The 13,706-nt window shown below is 38.4% G+C and overlaps 1 protein-coding gene across 3 annotated transcripts in view; it reads left to right on the top strand.

Annotated features, from left to right (window-relative positions):
* The window catches only part of gabrb4 (gamma-aminobutyric acid type A receptor subunit beta4), a 53,395-nt gene that overhangs the window by 19,284 nt on the left and 20,405 nt on the right, over positions 1 to 13,706 (top strand). For all 3 annotated transcript variants that reach the window (XM_035666670.1, XM_035666672.1, XM_035666671.1), the window contains one exon: positions 12,897 to 12,964. In XM_035666670.1, the coding sequence (XP_035522563.1) occupies positions 12,897 to 12,964 (68 nt within the window). The remainder of the gene's footprint in view (positions 1 to 12,896; positions 12,965 to 13,706) is intronic.

The following is a 13,706-nucleotide window of genomic DNA, read 5'->3' as shown; positions in this document are numbered from 1 at the left end:
GCCACATGACCTCCACTCCGCCATCGACACCTAGAAGAGGACAGACTACAAAGATTTACAAGAGAACTCGAGCGCATCCTTCACACAGGTAGTAGAACAGAACAAACAGACAACAAAGACAACATGCACAAAAGAAGAGAGAGAGAGACAAGAGGTGAGGCTGAATCTCCTGGAGAATGAAGATCCAGATCCAAACAAGCAGACATGGATGTTAACTGCAACGTGACTAGTAGGCGGAGGCATATAACCGCAAGGCGGTAGTTTTACCATTGATAAAGAAATTAACCTTCAAGAGTCTTTATTTCTTTTCTTTTTAGAGTTGAGTTTAAAACAGAATCATGACTCATACCTCATCTTGTGTGCATACAGTACCGTCCTCTATTTGCACAGTACAGTACACTCAAATCCAGCTCTACACCTCTTTCGACAGTATGAAGCATCATGTTGTATCCAATTAATTTCCCTCTGTTTTGCTGTCTCCAGGAAGAAATTGTTGGTTAAATCTCACTGTTTGACTTAAACTTACAAGAGAGAGGGTGTACATTTTTGATTACTTCCATGTTTAAATATTTCCACAAAACTGACATGTTACATTTAAACATTTTTATTTCATGAGTACCTGATTATACTAAAATTTACTAACTAAACCCTCTACTGTAATTCACTCTTTATCCTTCTGGAGTAGTTTCATAATGTTCCTCATGGGATTGTAATTTATGAGTTGGAAAGTCAGCCTGTAATGTGTGCAGTGTTTCATAATTCACTGACAAAATCTGTGTATGTAAGTAGGAAGCATTGTTCATATGCAGCTTTTTAGCATGGAATCTAAGTAGGTTTCATATATCAGGTGCAAGGATTGTGACAGGATAGGACAATAAGATGAGGCCACCTTTACTTATCCTCTGTCTCTCTGGCTTCCTGTGATGTACTGCCTCTGCTCCCCTGTTTTCCCTCATCATTTTCTTTTGCCGTCTCCTCTGTCCTTTTTCACTCTTCGTGCCGGAGCGGCTTTAATGATTTCCCTTTATTCACCGGCTATCACTAATCTTACCTGGCTGTTTCTTTATCCATAGTTGCCGTAGCTGTATACTTTATATTCATGGCTGTTCAGCAGTGTTAGTGCTGGCAATTTTACAGTTAGATTATTATCCTCAGATAATGGCGAATGCAGCAATAATGCCATATAACTTTTACTTGATCAGGAAAGTGCCATTGAGATTGAGATCTTATTTTCAAGGGAGACCTGAGTACATGCAAAAATAATACTGGTTACTGAAGAACAAAATATACATAAGGAAATAGTAGAGTAGCAAGGTATCATAATTCTGTACCATATCATCATATTAGATGCATTTGATATTTTGCAAATGCAGTTGTCACACATAAAATTATTACAATAAATTGAAATGTTTTGTCAGTGAGTGTTTTTGCAGTCATACTTAATTTTAAATACTTAGTTTAATTAGACTTTGAGCAGTGTGAGTGTTGAATGTGGTAGTAATCATATGTTATTGGCTAAAAGACAAATAAAAAGTGATCATTGTGAAGCATTATAAAGACAGGCAGTTTTTGTTGTTTCTGAAAAACAAAACTATGCTGATTTCATTACTGGTGTAATGTTTTTTGATAAACATGTGGATGGATATGGATATGGAAAGTGTCCATGTGAAATGACTGAAGTTAGAAATATATGACACATTTATTAAGGCCTCAAGAAGAACGTTAAGCTGAACTGCAGAATGAATTGCACTGTCGAGTGCGAGTAGGTTTCCTGTCGGCCTGTTGGGCTATAAAATCGAACAGCGTGCCTTAGATCAAATCACACTGGGGATATGAGTACAATTCTGCTGAAATATCTAGTATACCATTTCCAACATTACCCTTTTTGTTGCAGACGTAATTATTAAACAATAAGACCGTTGTTCATTTTATTTCTAGAATGTATCTTGCTTTTTTCATTAGGTTTTGGCCACTGTCAAACTAATCAACCTAACCTTTCCCCCTTGTGTGCCTGGTAATCACCACCTTTGTGTAATCCTCCTCCACGCAGAAAACAAGCATTTTATTTTGAAATTCGTTCCTAATGGTTACGGGGGTGCACTGTGGAGGAGAGAGCGTTACACAGACATTTTGTGCGAGGTCTCAATATATTAGCCTGAGGGTGTTATTTGTTGGTACGGCAACTTTTGGATGTTTTTGAATATTTATTAAGACTGATGGTGGCTCAGTGGTTGACACTGTCCCCTCTCCTGAGTTCAAATCTGCCAATCTGTTCAAAGCCGTGATCTTTTAGTGTGGAGTTTACATGTTCACTCCATGTCTGAGTGGGTTTCCTCCGGGTGCTCCAGTTTCCTCCCACAGTCCAAAGACATGCAGGTTAGGTCAAGTGGAAACTCTGAATTGCCCGTGGGTGTAAATGTGTTTGTCAGCCTATATGCGTGTTAGCCCTGTGATAGACTGCTGACCTGTCCAGGGTGTACTCTCTGAGCCAATGCATGCTGGGATGTAGGCTTGAGCTCCTTGTGAGCTTGAACAGAAGCATGTAGAAAATGGAAGAATATTTATTCAGTTATAATAGATATATAATATAAAATAATCAATTTTAATTTATTTATTTATTCCTTGCCTAACTATATTTTATGGCTGAAAAAAATAGAGGTGAAGTTGATATTAATATTCTTTTTGATGGTTTCTGAATTGTGAATTGAACACAGCACATTCACATATTCTCATTTTGTGAACTTGTAAGGATATTTAAGGTCTTGAGGGTGCAGGATGAATGAATTCGGCCAGCCCAGGCAACTACAGTAGCTCCCAGTGGTGACCTAAATAGCTTCATTCATAAAGACAATCTACATTCACAACCTTGTGGACTCCTGTATCAAAACTGTACAACTACCTTTCTCTCAATGTACTCGCAATGTCTGCATTCCACTGCTGTTAATATATCTCCCAAGTCAGCACCTCGGTTTTATCTTACTATTTCATTTTGTCACATACTCAGGTTACAGTGAATATTTTTTATATAATTGCCAACCATCTTTTAGGATGTTCACATGCCCATAACGCACGTACACTAAGGGAATGGTACTGTCAATTCAATTCAATGTTCAATTGGAATACAATTTTATGATAAATGTATCACGGCCCAGCACTTACCAATGTACAGGGTAGACATAATAACATGAGAGTTGGTGCAATAATGAAGCTGAAAAGAGCTGCTATAAACACTGTGTTGAATTACTGAATTTGAAGGTGCCATTGTTAGATCTACTGCATTTGGTCACAGTCGCTGCCTTTCAAAGACACCTTTTGGTAAGCTAAGGTGCCTTTTCTGCATTCTCTAAAATCGTATTGTTTGCTCTCTACCAAGATGGAAATAATTGATAAGGCTGCTGTATTAACTGCAGGTGAAGAATTTGGTGCGATGTTACACATTGTGTTGATTTTTTGAGAAAAAGGGCTTTGTGAGAGCAGTAGCTATTGAAAACAAAAGCAAACACAGACTCGACTGGATAAATCATCATGCTTCTCTTGCAACACTGTAGGGAAAATGCTGCACAGTTGCTATGGAACCCTCTGTTGCTAGGCAATGGGTTGATTATCAGAGTTTTTTATATAAGAGGCAGAGTGGTGTTTTCTGTGCTGTCCAGCAAATTTGTTTTCAGAACTGACAGGTTTTACAACTGACAGGATCAGTGGAACAACATGACAACGCTATCCTCGGTTTACATGCAATTTATCAATTTTGATATGTTTTTACTTTGGACTGAAATTAGCAGCGTACTGAATATTCAAATGCAACATCTTTACATAAAATGTACATATCATAAAAGGTTTCACTGGTAAACATCCATGTAGGGGGGAAGCTTCTACTTCCTATGTATGTAAAATCATATCTGTGACTGTCTAGCTCCCTTAAAAAGCCTCTTTATTCAGATTTCATCATGTACTGATGCTGTATGAATGAGACGTCTTCTTGTCTGCTGAAAACTCATTCGTCTTGGCACAAGTACAGCATCAACCCAGTTATGCCAAAAGAGTTAACTCAGCCCCTAATCTCAGCACCTGTTTGCTGGTAATTTATGCTGCTCCATTTATTAAAATATCCAATTTATAAGCAGTGGAGATAGTGAGGGAATATCATTTTGTTGCCCTCTTGTGGTTGCATTCAGATATCAGACTGATTAAGCCTTTTAAGAGTAGAGAAAGTGATATATCTTTTTGTTTTAATTGTTAAAACTGCATTTGCAGTGCTGCTTTCCTTTGTTTTCAGTCACGAGGTTGAAGGATGTGTTAAAAATCACTATAATATATAAAGCAGACATTATTAATGTTCATAGTCCAAGAAATCACTAATGTAGAACCTTTTTGAGGTTTGCCAAATTAGTGATTTTCCAAGAACAGGCACTCGATATCAGCAGGGGGGTCTGACTCTGATTGCATCCTCTCTGCTTTGATCACATGCACACATGCTTTCTGTCCATGTAGTCTTAACGTTAGCCTGATGAAGGATTTACACAAACCTGTGTTCTTCTCTCTTTTGCACAGTGGCAGGAACACAACCACCCTACTTCCCTAACGTCTGACAAAGCCTGCATTTATTCAGATGGGAGACAGATCTTATGTTACATTTTGTGAAGCTAAATTAACACTGCAAAACCTAACAGAGTACACAAATGCCTGATGTGCCCTGTATTGTACTCTTTCTTTTGAAAAATGTCATGCCAAATTCCATTCAAAAATGTTACAATTTAATGATGCCTTGCTAATCAGTAAAAGAATATACAGGTAGCATTTGCAAACATAACCATAACCATCATGCAGTCCATATCAGAGCTTTGCATATATACATATTTTATCTTTTAGGAACAAATAATGTTGTACATACATAATAGTGTACATTGATAATTTGGCAAGCACCCAGCTGGTTACTCTCTGACAGGCTACAAACTACAAACTATGGCAACTCATTACAGCATTCTTTACAGTCCATAGAGTATTAGCTGGCATTGTCTATATCCTGCCTATTTAAATCTGTTTGACTCTCCTATCAATTTGATAGTGTCCAGTCACTGTGGTAGGTAGCTCAAATTAGAAAAATAAGATTACCAGTTAGGAGATCTCTTCTAGAGCGTGCTCCCACAGAGACACTACTGCACTGCCCCCAGTTGAAGTTGGGATTTGCATTTTAATCTTCTGACCACTCCCTGATGCTGAACTTATATTGTTCTGATATGAACTGCCATTAGTAAGGAAAATGTTAAATAGGGCAGCCTCACTGCCCACTACATCAGTGTAGCTTGTCCACCCTGAGGCTAGATAAGACTGTCAGACTGGAAGCTGAATGTGGCGACACATTGTTGGAGTAGAGTGGACAGCATACATAGATAATAAGCAAAGAAGGAGACGGCTAGGCTAAATAAAAAAAGGAACTGTCAACAAGGAGTGAAAACATGATAAGCACAGTGAGATGCATGAGCGGTTGGTTTTTGAACCTTCGAGGGAATCTTCTCGACACAGCGGCTATCATAATCACAAAGTTCTCAACCCTGCTAATAAGTCCCTCAGCCATGATCCAGGTCAATCATCCGATGCAGAAACACAATTTAGATGTCGTCAGGATGATGTACTAATTGTAAACAGTTACCATGGGGATCATCAGGCAGGCAGCAGAGTTCAGTAACCACGTAATGTAAATGTTACAGCAGTTAGTTCCAAAATCCAGTTATTAGTATTTTTAAGAAGGCATTTTCCATTAAAGATGAGAGGAATTAGGCCCACGACATGACACCCTAGAAGGCTCAGCAACAGTTTTGACATCCCAGAGACGCCCTCACACCACACAAGTCGCCTACACTAACCCTATTCTCTCCTAATTTAACAGGGTTAGGTTGGGCCTTTACATGTTGGTTGAAAGAAGAACCGCTGCCGTATTTTAATTCAATAAATTAAAAACTGTTCTGCTTACAGTAGCTATACAGTAGCTATACAGGATTCCATTTAACCGTGTCAAGCATGATTACTCTTGTGAACAGTGCATGTCATTTTATAATGCAATAAAAAATACAATATTTGTTACTATATACTATATGTTGTTTAATTGATTACTTATAGTTCTGCCAGATGACTCCTTTGGTACAAGGTACTGTCAAAGTCATCAGCACATAATTAATGCTCTAATGGTAAGCATGTCTGATGAGGTAATGATATCCAGGGAAGCAAGCAATACTGTTCCCAATCAGCTTGATTATTCATAAATAATGCTATTATTATGGAATAGTTTGACATTTTGGTAATATGGTGATTTGCTTTCCTGCCAAGATTTAGATGAGAAGACCAATGCCATTCTTATGTCCGAGCCGTGCATCTCACACGCATCCCAGCTACAGCGACTAAAGAGTGGAGTGGAGGTCTATTTTCACCTTTTTTTCCCCGTGAACAGCATGCAGTTCACAGCAAAAATAGAAAAAGATCTGTTCATAGTCATCAACATCATACCAGCAACATATAGCCCTGTCACTACAGTTTCAATGCCTATATCTGTAGAATATATCACAGGCATGAAAAAATATAAATATATTTTTTTAACTAAACAACTCCTGTATCTGTTTCAGATTAAAAGCTGTCTAGCAGAATCCATTCATTGTATGGTATTTATCAAAGGCAAACTTAGTGTAGAAAGAAAGTGCTGGCAGCAGCAGCGCAGCAGCAGAAACACGCGAGTCGTAGTTGTTCAGCGAGGCAGCCATCACGCCCTACTCACGCATGCTGTGTGGACCTGGCTTCAGTTTCTCATTAATTTTGCACTTATCAGTATGCCATTGGCAAGAAAACAATAGTGTCAACATGGTGGCCAGTTTCTACATGTTAAAACATCAGCAGAGTTTTCCCGGTCACTCCACTCTATAGGAATTGAATGTACTTCATGGCTTTATTGATCTGCTCCCAGTGTTAATTCTATCATTGTGATTTAATAACAATGACCTCTGTTGCTGTAGTCAAAGCTGGACGATAAATTGCACATCCTGCCTTGGTGCCCACCTCCAGAATCCCCAGTGCGGTAGTAAATTCTGCCATTTGTAAGAGTGTTGGAATGTCTTAGTATGTCCTGAGCAAATGTTGGATGACGGCAGAACCATAGAAAGTCTTTGTCATACACAGTTGAATGCATTAGGAGAATCTAGAAAACACAAGAAAATGTCATCACATAAATGACTCATACTGTAAAATTTTACGTTTTCTTTCACTTTATTTCTACAGTCGTTCATTAACAGCAGGCTGGTCAGAGTCAGCAGGGTGGAGGTTAACTGTGATGATGACTGTGTTTAATCATGTCTGTCTTTAAACTTACTGTCAGCAACATATTGTAAAAAAGTCAAAGTAAATATAGTATAAATAGTATAATAATAGCAAAAATGCTGAACATCATCTTTTGTTGAGAGATAATTGTTAGGAGTGTTGTAACCTGAAGTCTCCACTGGTTGTCTAGCTACTGACGGTAACAACAATACAGCCCTTACTGCCTCTGATCAATAAATAGCCAAACATGACTTTAGATACGGCCTGTAATTTTCGGACAGAGCCAGGCTAGTTGTTTCCCCCTGTTTCCAAACTCCTCATCGAACTATTTTTACTCATAAAACATTTGCAAAGCCTTTTTTTATTTACCTGCATTAATTACCATCTTCTCTGGTGCTTTTACAGCATATTGCAACCAACAACTGCTACCACCCATTGCAGTCAGTTTGTGGTCATGGTGGACATGTGCATTCTCGTTTGCATGCTGGTATAACATGTAATTGTTACTTTTCCACACCACAAGTGTCCATAAACCCTGCAGGGCACCTCTTCATTTTGTAAAACATCAGTTAATTTTTCTTTGTGCCCAGTTTTGTAGTGAGCCTCACTGAGTTCAGTCAAGAGGCAAAACTGGTTCACCATTTGGGATCAGTGCATATTGGTTGTAATGTATCACATCTAAATCATCTAAAAATCTAGTGATATTGGCTAAAAGAAGCAGAAAACAGGAGCATTTTAAAACATTCAGTGGATTCTTGGAAAAGTATTAGAAACTGTTTACACACCGATATGGTAATTGTTCAGAGACAATATGGTTTGCCTCAGGACGGTGGTATAATGAAATCCTAAAAAAAAGGCCGTAGTTAGCACTCTAGCACTGATGCCATGATTTATTAGACATATTTTAAAACAATTTCAAAGAATTCTGTGGAGAAAAAAAATCAAGCATTTTCTAGACTGTTTGAGATGTTTGTTGAAATGCTTATTTAAAGATGTAAAGGTTTTTTTTTTTTTTAAAGGTGTTGTTCTTCTAACTTGTGAAGTGTGAGTGCAGGTAGCAGTTTTATTTTGAGAAAGCTGTGGTGACAAAGTGAGTGCCTCTGTTTTACTAAAGCAGGGTCAAAATATGCAGAGAGAGAGAGAGAGAGAGAGAGATGGTGCTTTCTGTTTTCATCTAGCGAATGAATGTACTTTGACATCTCTGGGGAAAACTGTTACTGGTTGCCTTCACAAAGTGCGATGGAAAATGGCCCTACTTTTTCCCTTTTTTGTAGAAAGAGATGGGTCAGGGAATATGACAAAGCTTCAGGGCATTTAGTGTAGTGGGAGGAGTGGGGGAAAAGAAATAAGATTACAGAATGTAAGAGAGAGGATAGATGGGGCCTTTTTGGCCAAGTGGTTTGCTGGTTAATATTTTAGTACCAGCATTTGAAGAGAAACATCCCAATTACTAATATCTGCAGGACGGGCCCCACAGGAAGGAATGATCTCTCGATGAATCGGGGTACGTCTTAACAGTGGTTATCGATTAAGTCTCATACCATCATAGTTTAGTTTGTGTTGTTTGTCTTTTGACTGTCTCATGAATGTCCACTCCAATGGTGCGTTGTGTACTGAACTCAAACAGAAACACACAGTTTTACATTAGAAATGTCTCTAAACTCTGTGATGTCATAGACGAGTACAGTCACGACTGTCTCCCTTCAGGCTTCGGAGGAGTAATTCCTGACCCTAATACCTCAGAACTGTAAGGATAGTACAGTACAGTTTTGTTTGGAGCAGAGCCCACAACTAAAGGGCCAATTAGGATAGCATTTTCCCAATTCCATGGTTTATCAAAGCTTTGACAAAGTGGTCCAATAATTAATCCAAAAACATCCAACATCCATTTACTCAACTCAAATCAGCTGGCACCTCTACTTTGTGCAGAAATATGTATCTATTCATTTCAATTTCAATCCCCTGAGACGTTACACTTTTTTTTGTAACTTCTTCACATATTATTCCAATGAAAATGGTGGCTGGTTCCGATATTGCTTTCATCAGTGAACTTAAGGACAAACTTTTACTTCTAATTAAACAAGACTTCTGGAGAACACCAATGACATTTAGCAATGTTATACACCCAGGTGGCGTTTAGCACATGCATGTATGTTCATTTAGTTGGCATATATTTACATGTTACATTACAATAGCTATAATTAAGGTGGATTCATGCATTGAAATGTGTGACATGTAGTAGGGTAGTTAGGGACAGTGCTTAAGGTAAGAGACACTTAATCATTGAGGCTCAAAATAAATCATTGGTAATAGTTTAGACGTAGACTCAACAGTTCTTATGGTCTGAAGATGGATCAGATCCTGGCAGTGTGCCCTGCAGGAGGGCTTCCAAGCCTGCTCATGCATGCAAACAAACACTTATTAAATCCCCTGTTTAAGCCCTATTCAGTGATGGTCTTGGCTTTAGGATCGCTCCAGGTCAGTCAGACTTTGGCTTTGTGGGGTGTTTGGACCCCATTACACTTTGGTCTGGTTTGCATCTGCTTTAGAGTGTGGGGATACACTGAAATGTTCAGATGCAATGTACTATAAAATATTTAATAAACTAAGTGGACACTGCACTTGGTAAGGTCTCACTCGTGTGAAAAAAAATCACAGATAATTTTCCTTTATTTCTTTAGAGCAAACTTGTGTGATTAAAGCATACTTGACGAAGTTTCACCAATCAAGGCAAGAGTTTGGATAGGCTAACTGGTCATCAAACTAAATGAATTACAAAATGGTTTTGGTCAAATGTGCTCACTCCTCTGTTATTTCATACAAGATAATGTACAATTAGCTCTGTGCTCAGTAATCTGTGCTGTTATCTGTACTGTAACACTATAGTTAGAGTGGGTAAAGTGCAGACTGACAGCTTAGATTGGACTGTATTTTTAGCCATATCCCAGTATAGTCACATAGCCTTTTCAAACACCCAGAGTCTTTATTTCAGGGTCTTGAAAGTATTTGGACAGATGAGGGTTATATTAGCAATTTTAATACATTGTCAAAAATCTTTATGGGCTCTGAACTGTGCAAGTCTGCAACCCATAAACATCCCCATGACTACTACTGTCAGCAGTAACTGTCAAGATCTGTTTTACATTCTTTTTGCATTTCAAAGTGTTGTATTTTGAGAGAATCCTGAAGAAAGGGAAAGTTGTAAATCTGTTCTGGTCATAGAGAGACTACGCACACAAGTCATGATTTAAAAAAAATCTATTTTGTGAACCTGTGCAGTATATCCATCAGCTGCACATAGAAATGAATCAGCTCGTCTTCTGTGAGTCACAGTGGCCCATAACTGTCTGTACCTTATCCTGGTGTTTTAACACACAACGTGCAAATTATATCACATTATTACCAAAAAATAAGAAATGATGACTTGATACTTAAGTGCAACTTCAAAAATAAGTTTCATGCACTTCCAGTGACCATAGCTCACAGATGGTGTTAGTTCATGGCAGTCCCATTGTTCTGGATAGGACTGTGTAGGGAATGAGGCCTTACAAAGGAAGTTTGAAAACAAGTGATCTGAACAGATGTGCAAGGACAAATCCAACGAAGAACAAACAACCAACTTCCTCTGTGCATGGTGGTATGAAAACTGCTCAGTACGTTGCTCGTCGTCATCTGTTTTGTTCTTAATTTGTGCAGTGAGTCAGTGAAAGGACGTGGACAAACAGAGTGGCAGAGAGAGAAGGGGTCGACAAAGACTGAACATTTAAATAGAAAGTCATAGGTTCTGTACCTCTTGAGAGTAATGATACACGTGATGCAGAACATCTGTTTTCTGTGTTGTTTATGATCTTTATGCTAATGCCATTTCCACTATAATACCATGAAACATTATCTGAATATACTGATTCAGCACTGCCACATGAACCAGTCACTGAACTGTTTCTGTTTTCTGTGTCAGCAATTCATGTTCTGTGGCCTTATCATTCTCACTGTCGCAATGTGAGGCTGACTGATGTGATGGTTTAAAGAGGACATGGACACGGACAAGGGGAGGGTGTTTAGGTGTTAAGGTTATAACATTAGGGCTATAAATGTACAGAGAAAGAACAAATTTTGTAACAGCAAAATACTGAGAATTGCTGTCAAATTGTAATAGAAATGTGCCAGTTTTCTTTATTTCGCTACTTGCTAGAAAAGGTAAAGAACAGAAGAAAAGAAAAACTTAGACTCTAGTCTCCAGCCCTCTCTGTAGTTCTGCATGTGGCTTCTTCAGATTCACTGTCTGTGTTTACAAAAGAGATGTGGTTGTAGTTTGATGCGAATATTCCAAAGTTTGTTTGAAATAAAATCTGAAAAGAGCTGACAATTGCAAAATTAATTAATCTGAGTTTAGTGTCTTAAAAGATGAGTTCGTGGCTCAGGGAATACCCTGCTGTAGCACATGGTAAAAGGTCATTTATAATGACAATTATTTAAAATATATTGTAAGCACAAAGATTTGAAGTACGCATTTAGCTTTTTTAACATTTCAAAAATGTCCCTAAAATGAAGGCAATGCATGTGATTATATACAACATAGCCACACAGTATGTCTGAAGTCACATGGTGTTGGTTACAGTGACTGTGGGTAACATGGGCTCTGTGAATGGATAATCCATGTAAATCTGAAGTGTGAATATTGAAGTGGGTTATGTGTTTACTGTACATGTAAGAGAGTTGATGTGCACAGCTGTTTACAGCATGTATTGTAATCATGTAAATGAGGCACAGCTTGCTCTTCCTGTTCCTTTACATGAATTGCAAGCTTGGAAATTAGTATGGATGAGTGCGTTTTCTCAGTGTTGTTTCATAAGCTTCTAAGAGTAACTGGTCTATACTTTCTGTTTTATATACAATCTATATGCAGCAACAACAGATTTAAATTTGCTTTGTCACTGGCGTATTGCACACTACATAGAGTAGCCTATGTATTTGAGCAGTAGTTTGCTTAAAAATACAATTTTGCATCAATATCATTGAACACGTGCAACTGCATATGGTATGCTCTTAACTAGGAATATTGATGTATGGGTTTAAACATTTTTAAGCTCTAGTGTGCAACATTTCGGAGTAATCTTTCTAAGTTGAAACTGAATATTATATTCATAGATATATTTCTTTAGTTGTATAGTCACCTGAAAATAAGAATAATTGTGTTTTCCTTACCTTAGAATGAGCTGCTGTTGTCTACAGAGGGAGTGGGTCCTCCTCTGCGGAGGCCGGCATATTGAACCACCATGTTTCTACAGTAGTCCAGAACGCAGGTTCTAGATAGGTCCTTTCACATAGTTTATGGGTTTCACAGCCAGTGTAGTTTCTCCTGCATGTTTGGAATGGGAGAGTGAGGTGAGGACGTTGTAATCTGCAATTAGACGGCAAGATGCCACTAAATCCTACACTGCCTTTAAGAACTTAAGTGGCATTAAAACTAGGTTAGAAATCATCACTACTCCGTCAATTCACATTGCAGATGGAAGTCCTTTCGAAGTGAAGTAGTTCCATGTTAATTTTTTTGTACGTTTTTAGTGACATCAGTTTTTTCTTTGTTCCTTCAGGTCCTCCAGTCATCGTAGGAATGAGCATCAACATAGCAAGCATCGACTCCATCTCAGAAGTAAACATGGTAAGTTACAAATCTCTTTGTCCTATGTCTTTTTCCCCTCTTTTTTTCTCCTCACACTGTCCTTGTCACTGTTAACTCCACTGCTGAAGAGTCTTTGCTACCAGGAGCTTCACGGTGAGAGTGTAACACGCAGCAGGTTCACGCTAATCTCCCCTGTTCCATCTCCAAGTAGGCACCCAACCAACCAAAGGAAGCTGCTATTGAATCAACAAATACATTATCCCTCACTGGCTTCCCACCCACAAACACTGCTACTTGTATTGTTGGACTTAATGACCAAGCCAGGCTGGGGGGTACAGCTACAGACTACCTGTTGTGGACAAGAATTTGATCTTTCCACTGAATGAAACCATGTTTTAATAAATATAAAATTATTTTTTGTTTGTTAGTTTTTTGTTTTGAACAGCTGATTATTTGTTTGCAGCGTAATCACCACACTGCTCTGCAAGACAACACATACTGTATTTTGTGCTCTGGCAAAGACTTGAGAGCAATCGGAAATGCAAGCTGAGTTGTGAAGAAGGCAATATTGCCGACGTCTGACTGATGACGTCATTCTGTCTCTTAGCGCTCTCTTTATTTCACTCAGTGTGACATAGTCACTCACAGTGCTGCTCACTCCTCCCATATGGTGTGGCAGCTTTTCAATTTTGTGTTGTTTTCTTTCACCCTCTGTCTTTTCTTTCTTTTATCTGTCTCACTTTCGCTTTATAGAGTGAATCCAATGATTTTCAGCCTGTTC

The sequence above is a fragment of the Morone saxatilis genome, unplaced genomic scaffold (genome assembly GCF_004916995.1).
Source record: "Morone saxatilis isolate NCDOM2014 unplaced genomic scaffold, NCSU_SB_2.0 Contig20, whole genome shotgun sequence".
In the NCBI taxonomy this organism is placed as follows: Eukaryota; Metazoa; Chordata; class Actinopteri; family Moronidae; genus Morone; species Morone saxatilis.
The sequence above is the reverse complement of the archived record's forward strand: the minus strand, read 5'-3'. Positions and strand labels throughout refer to the sequence as shown.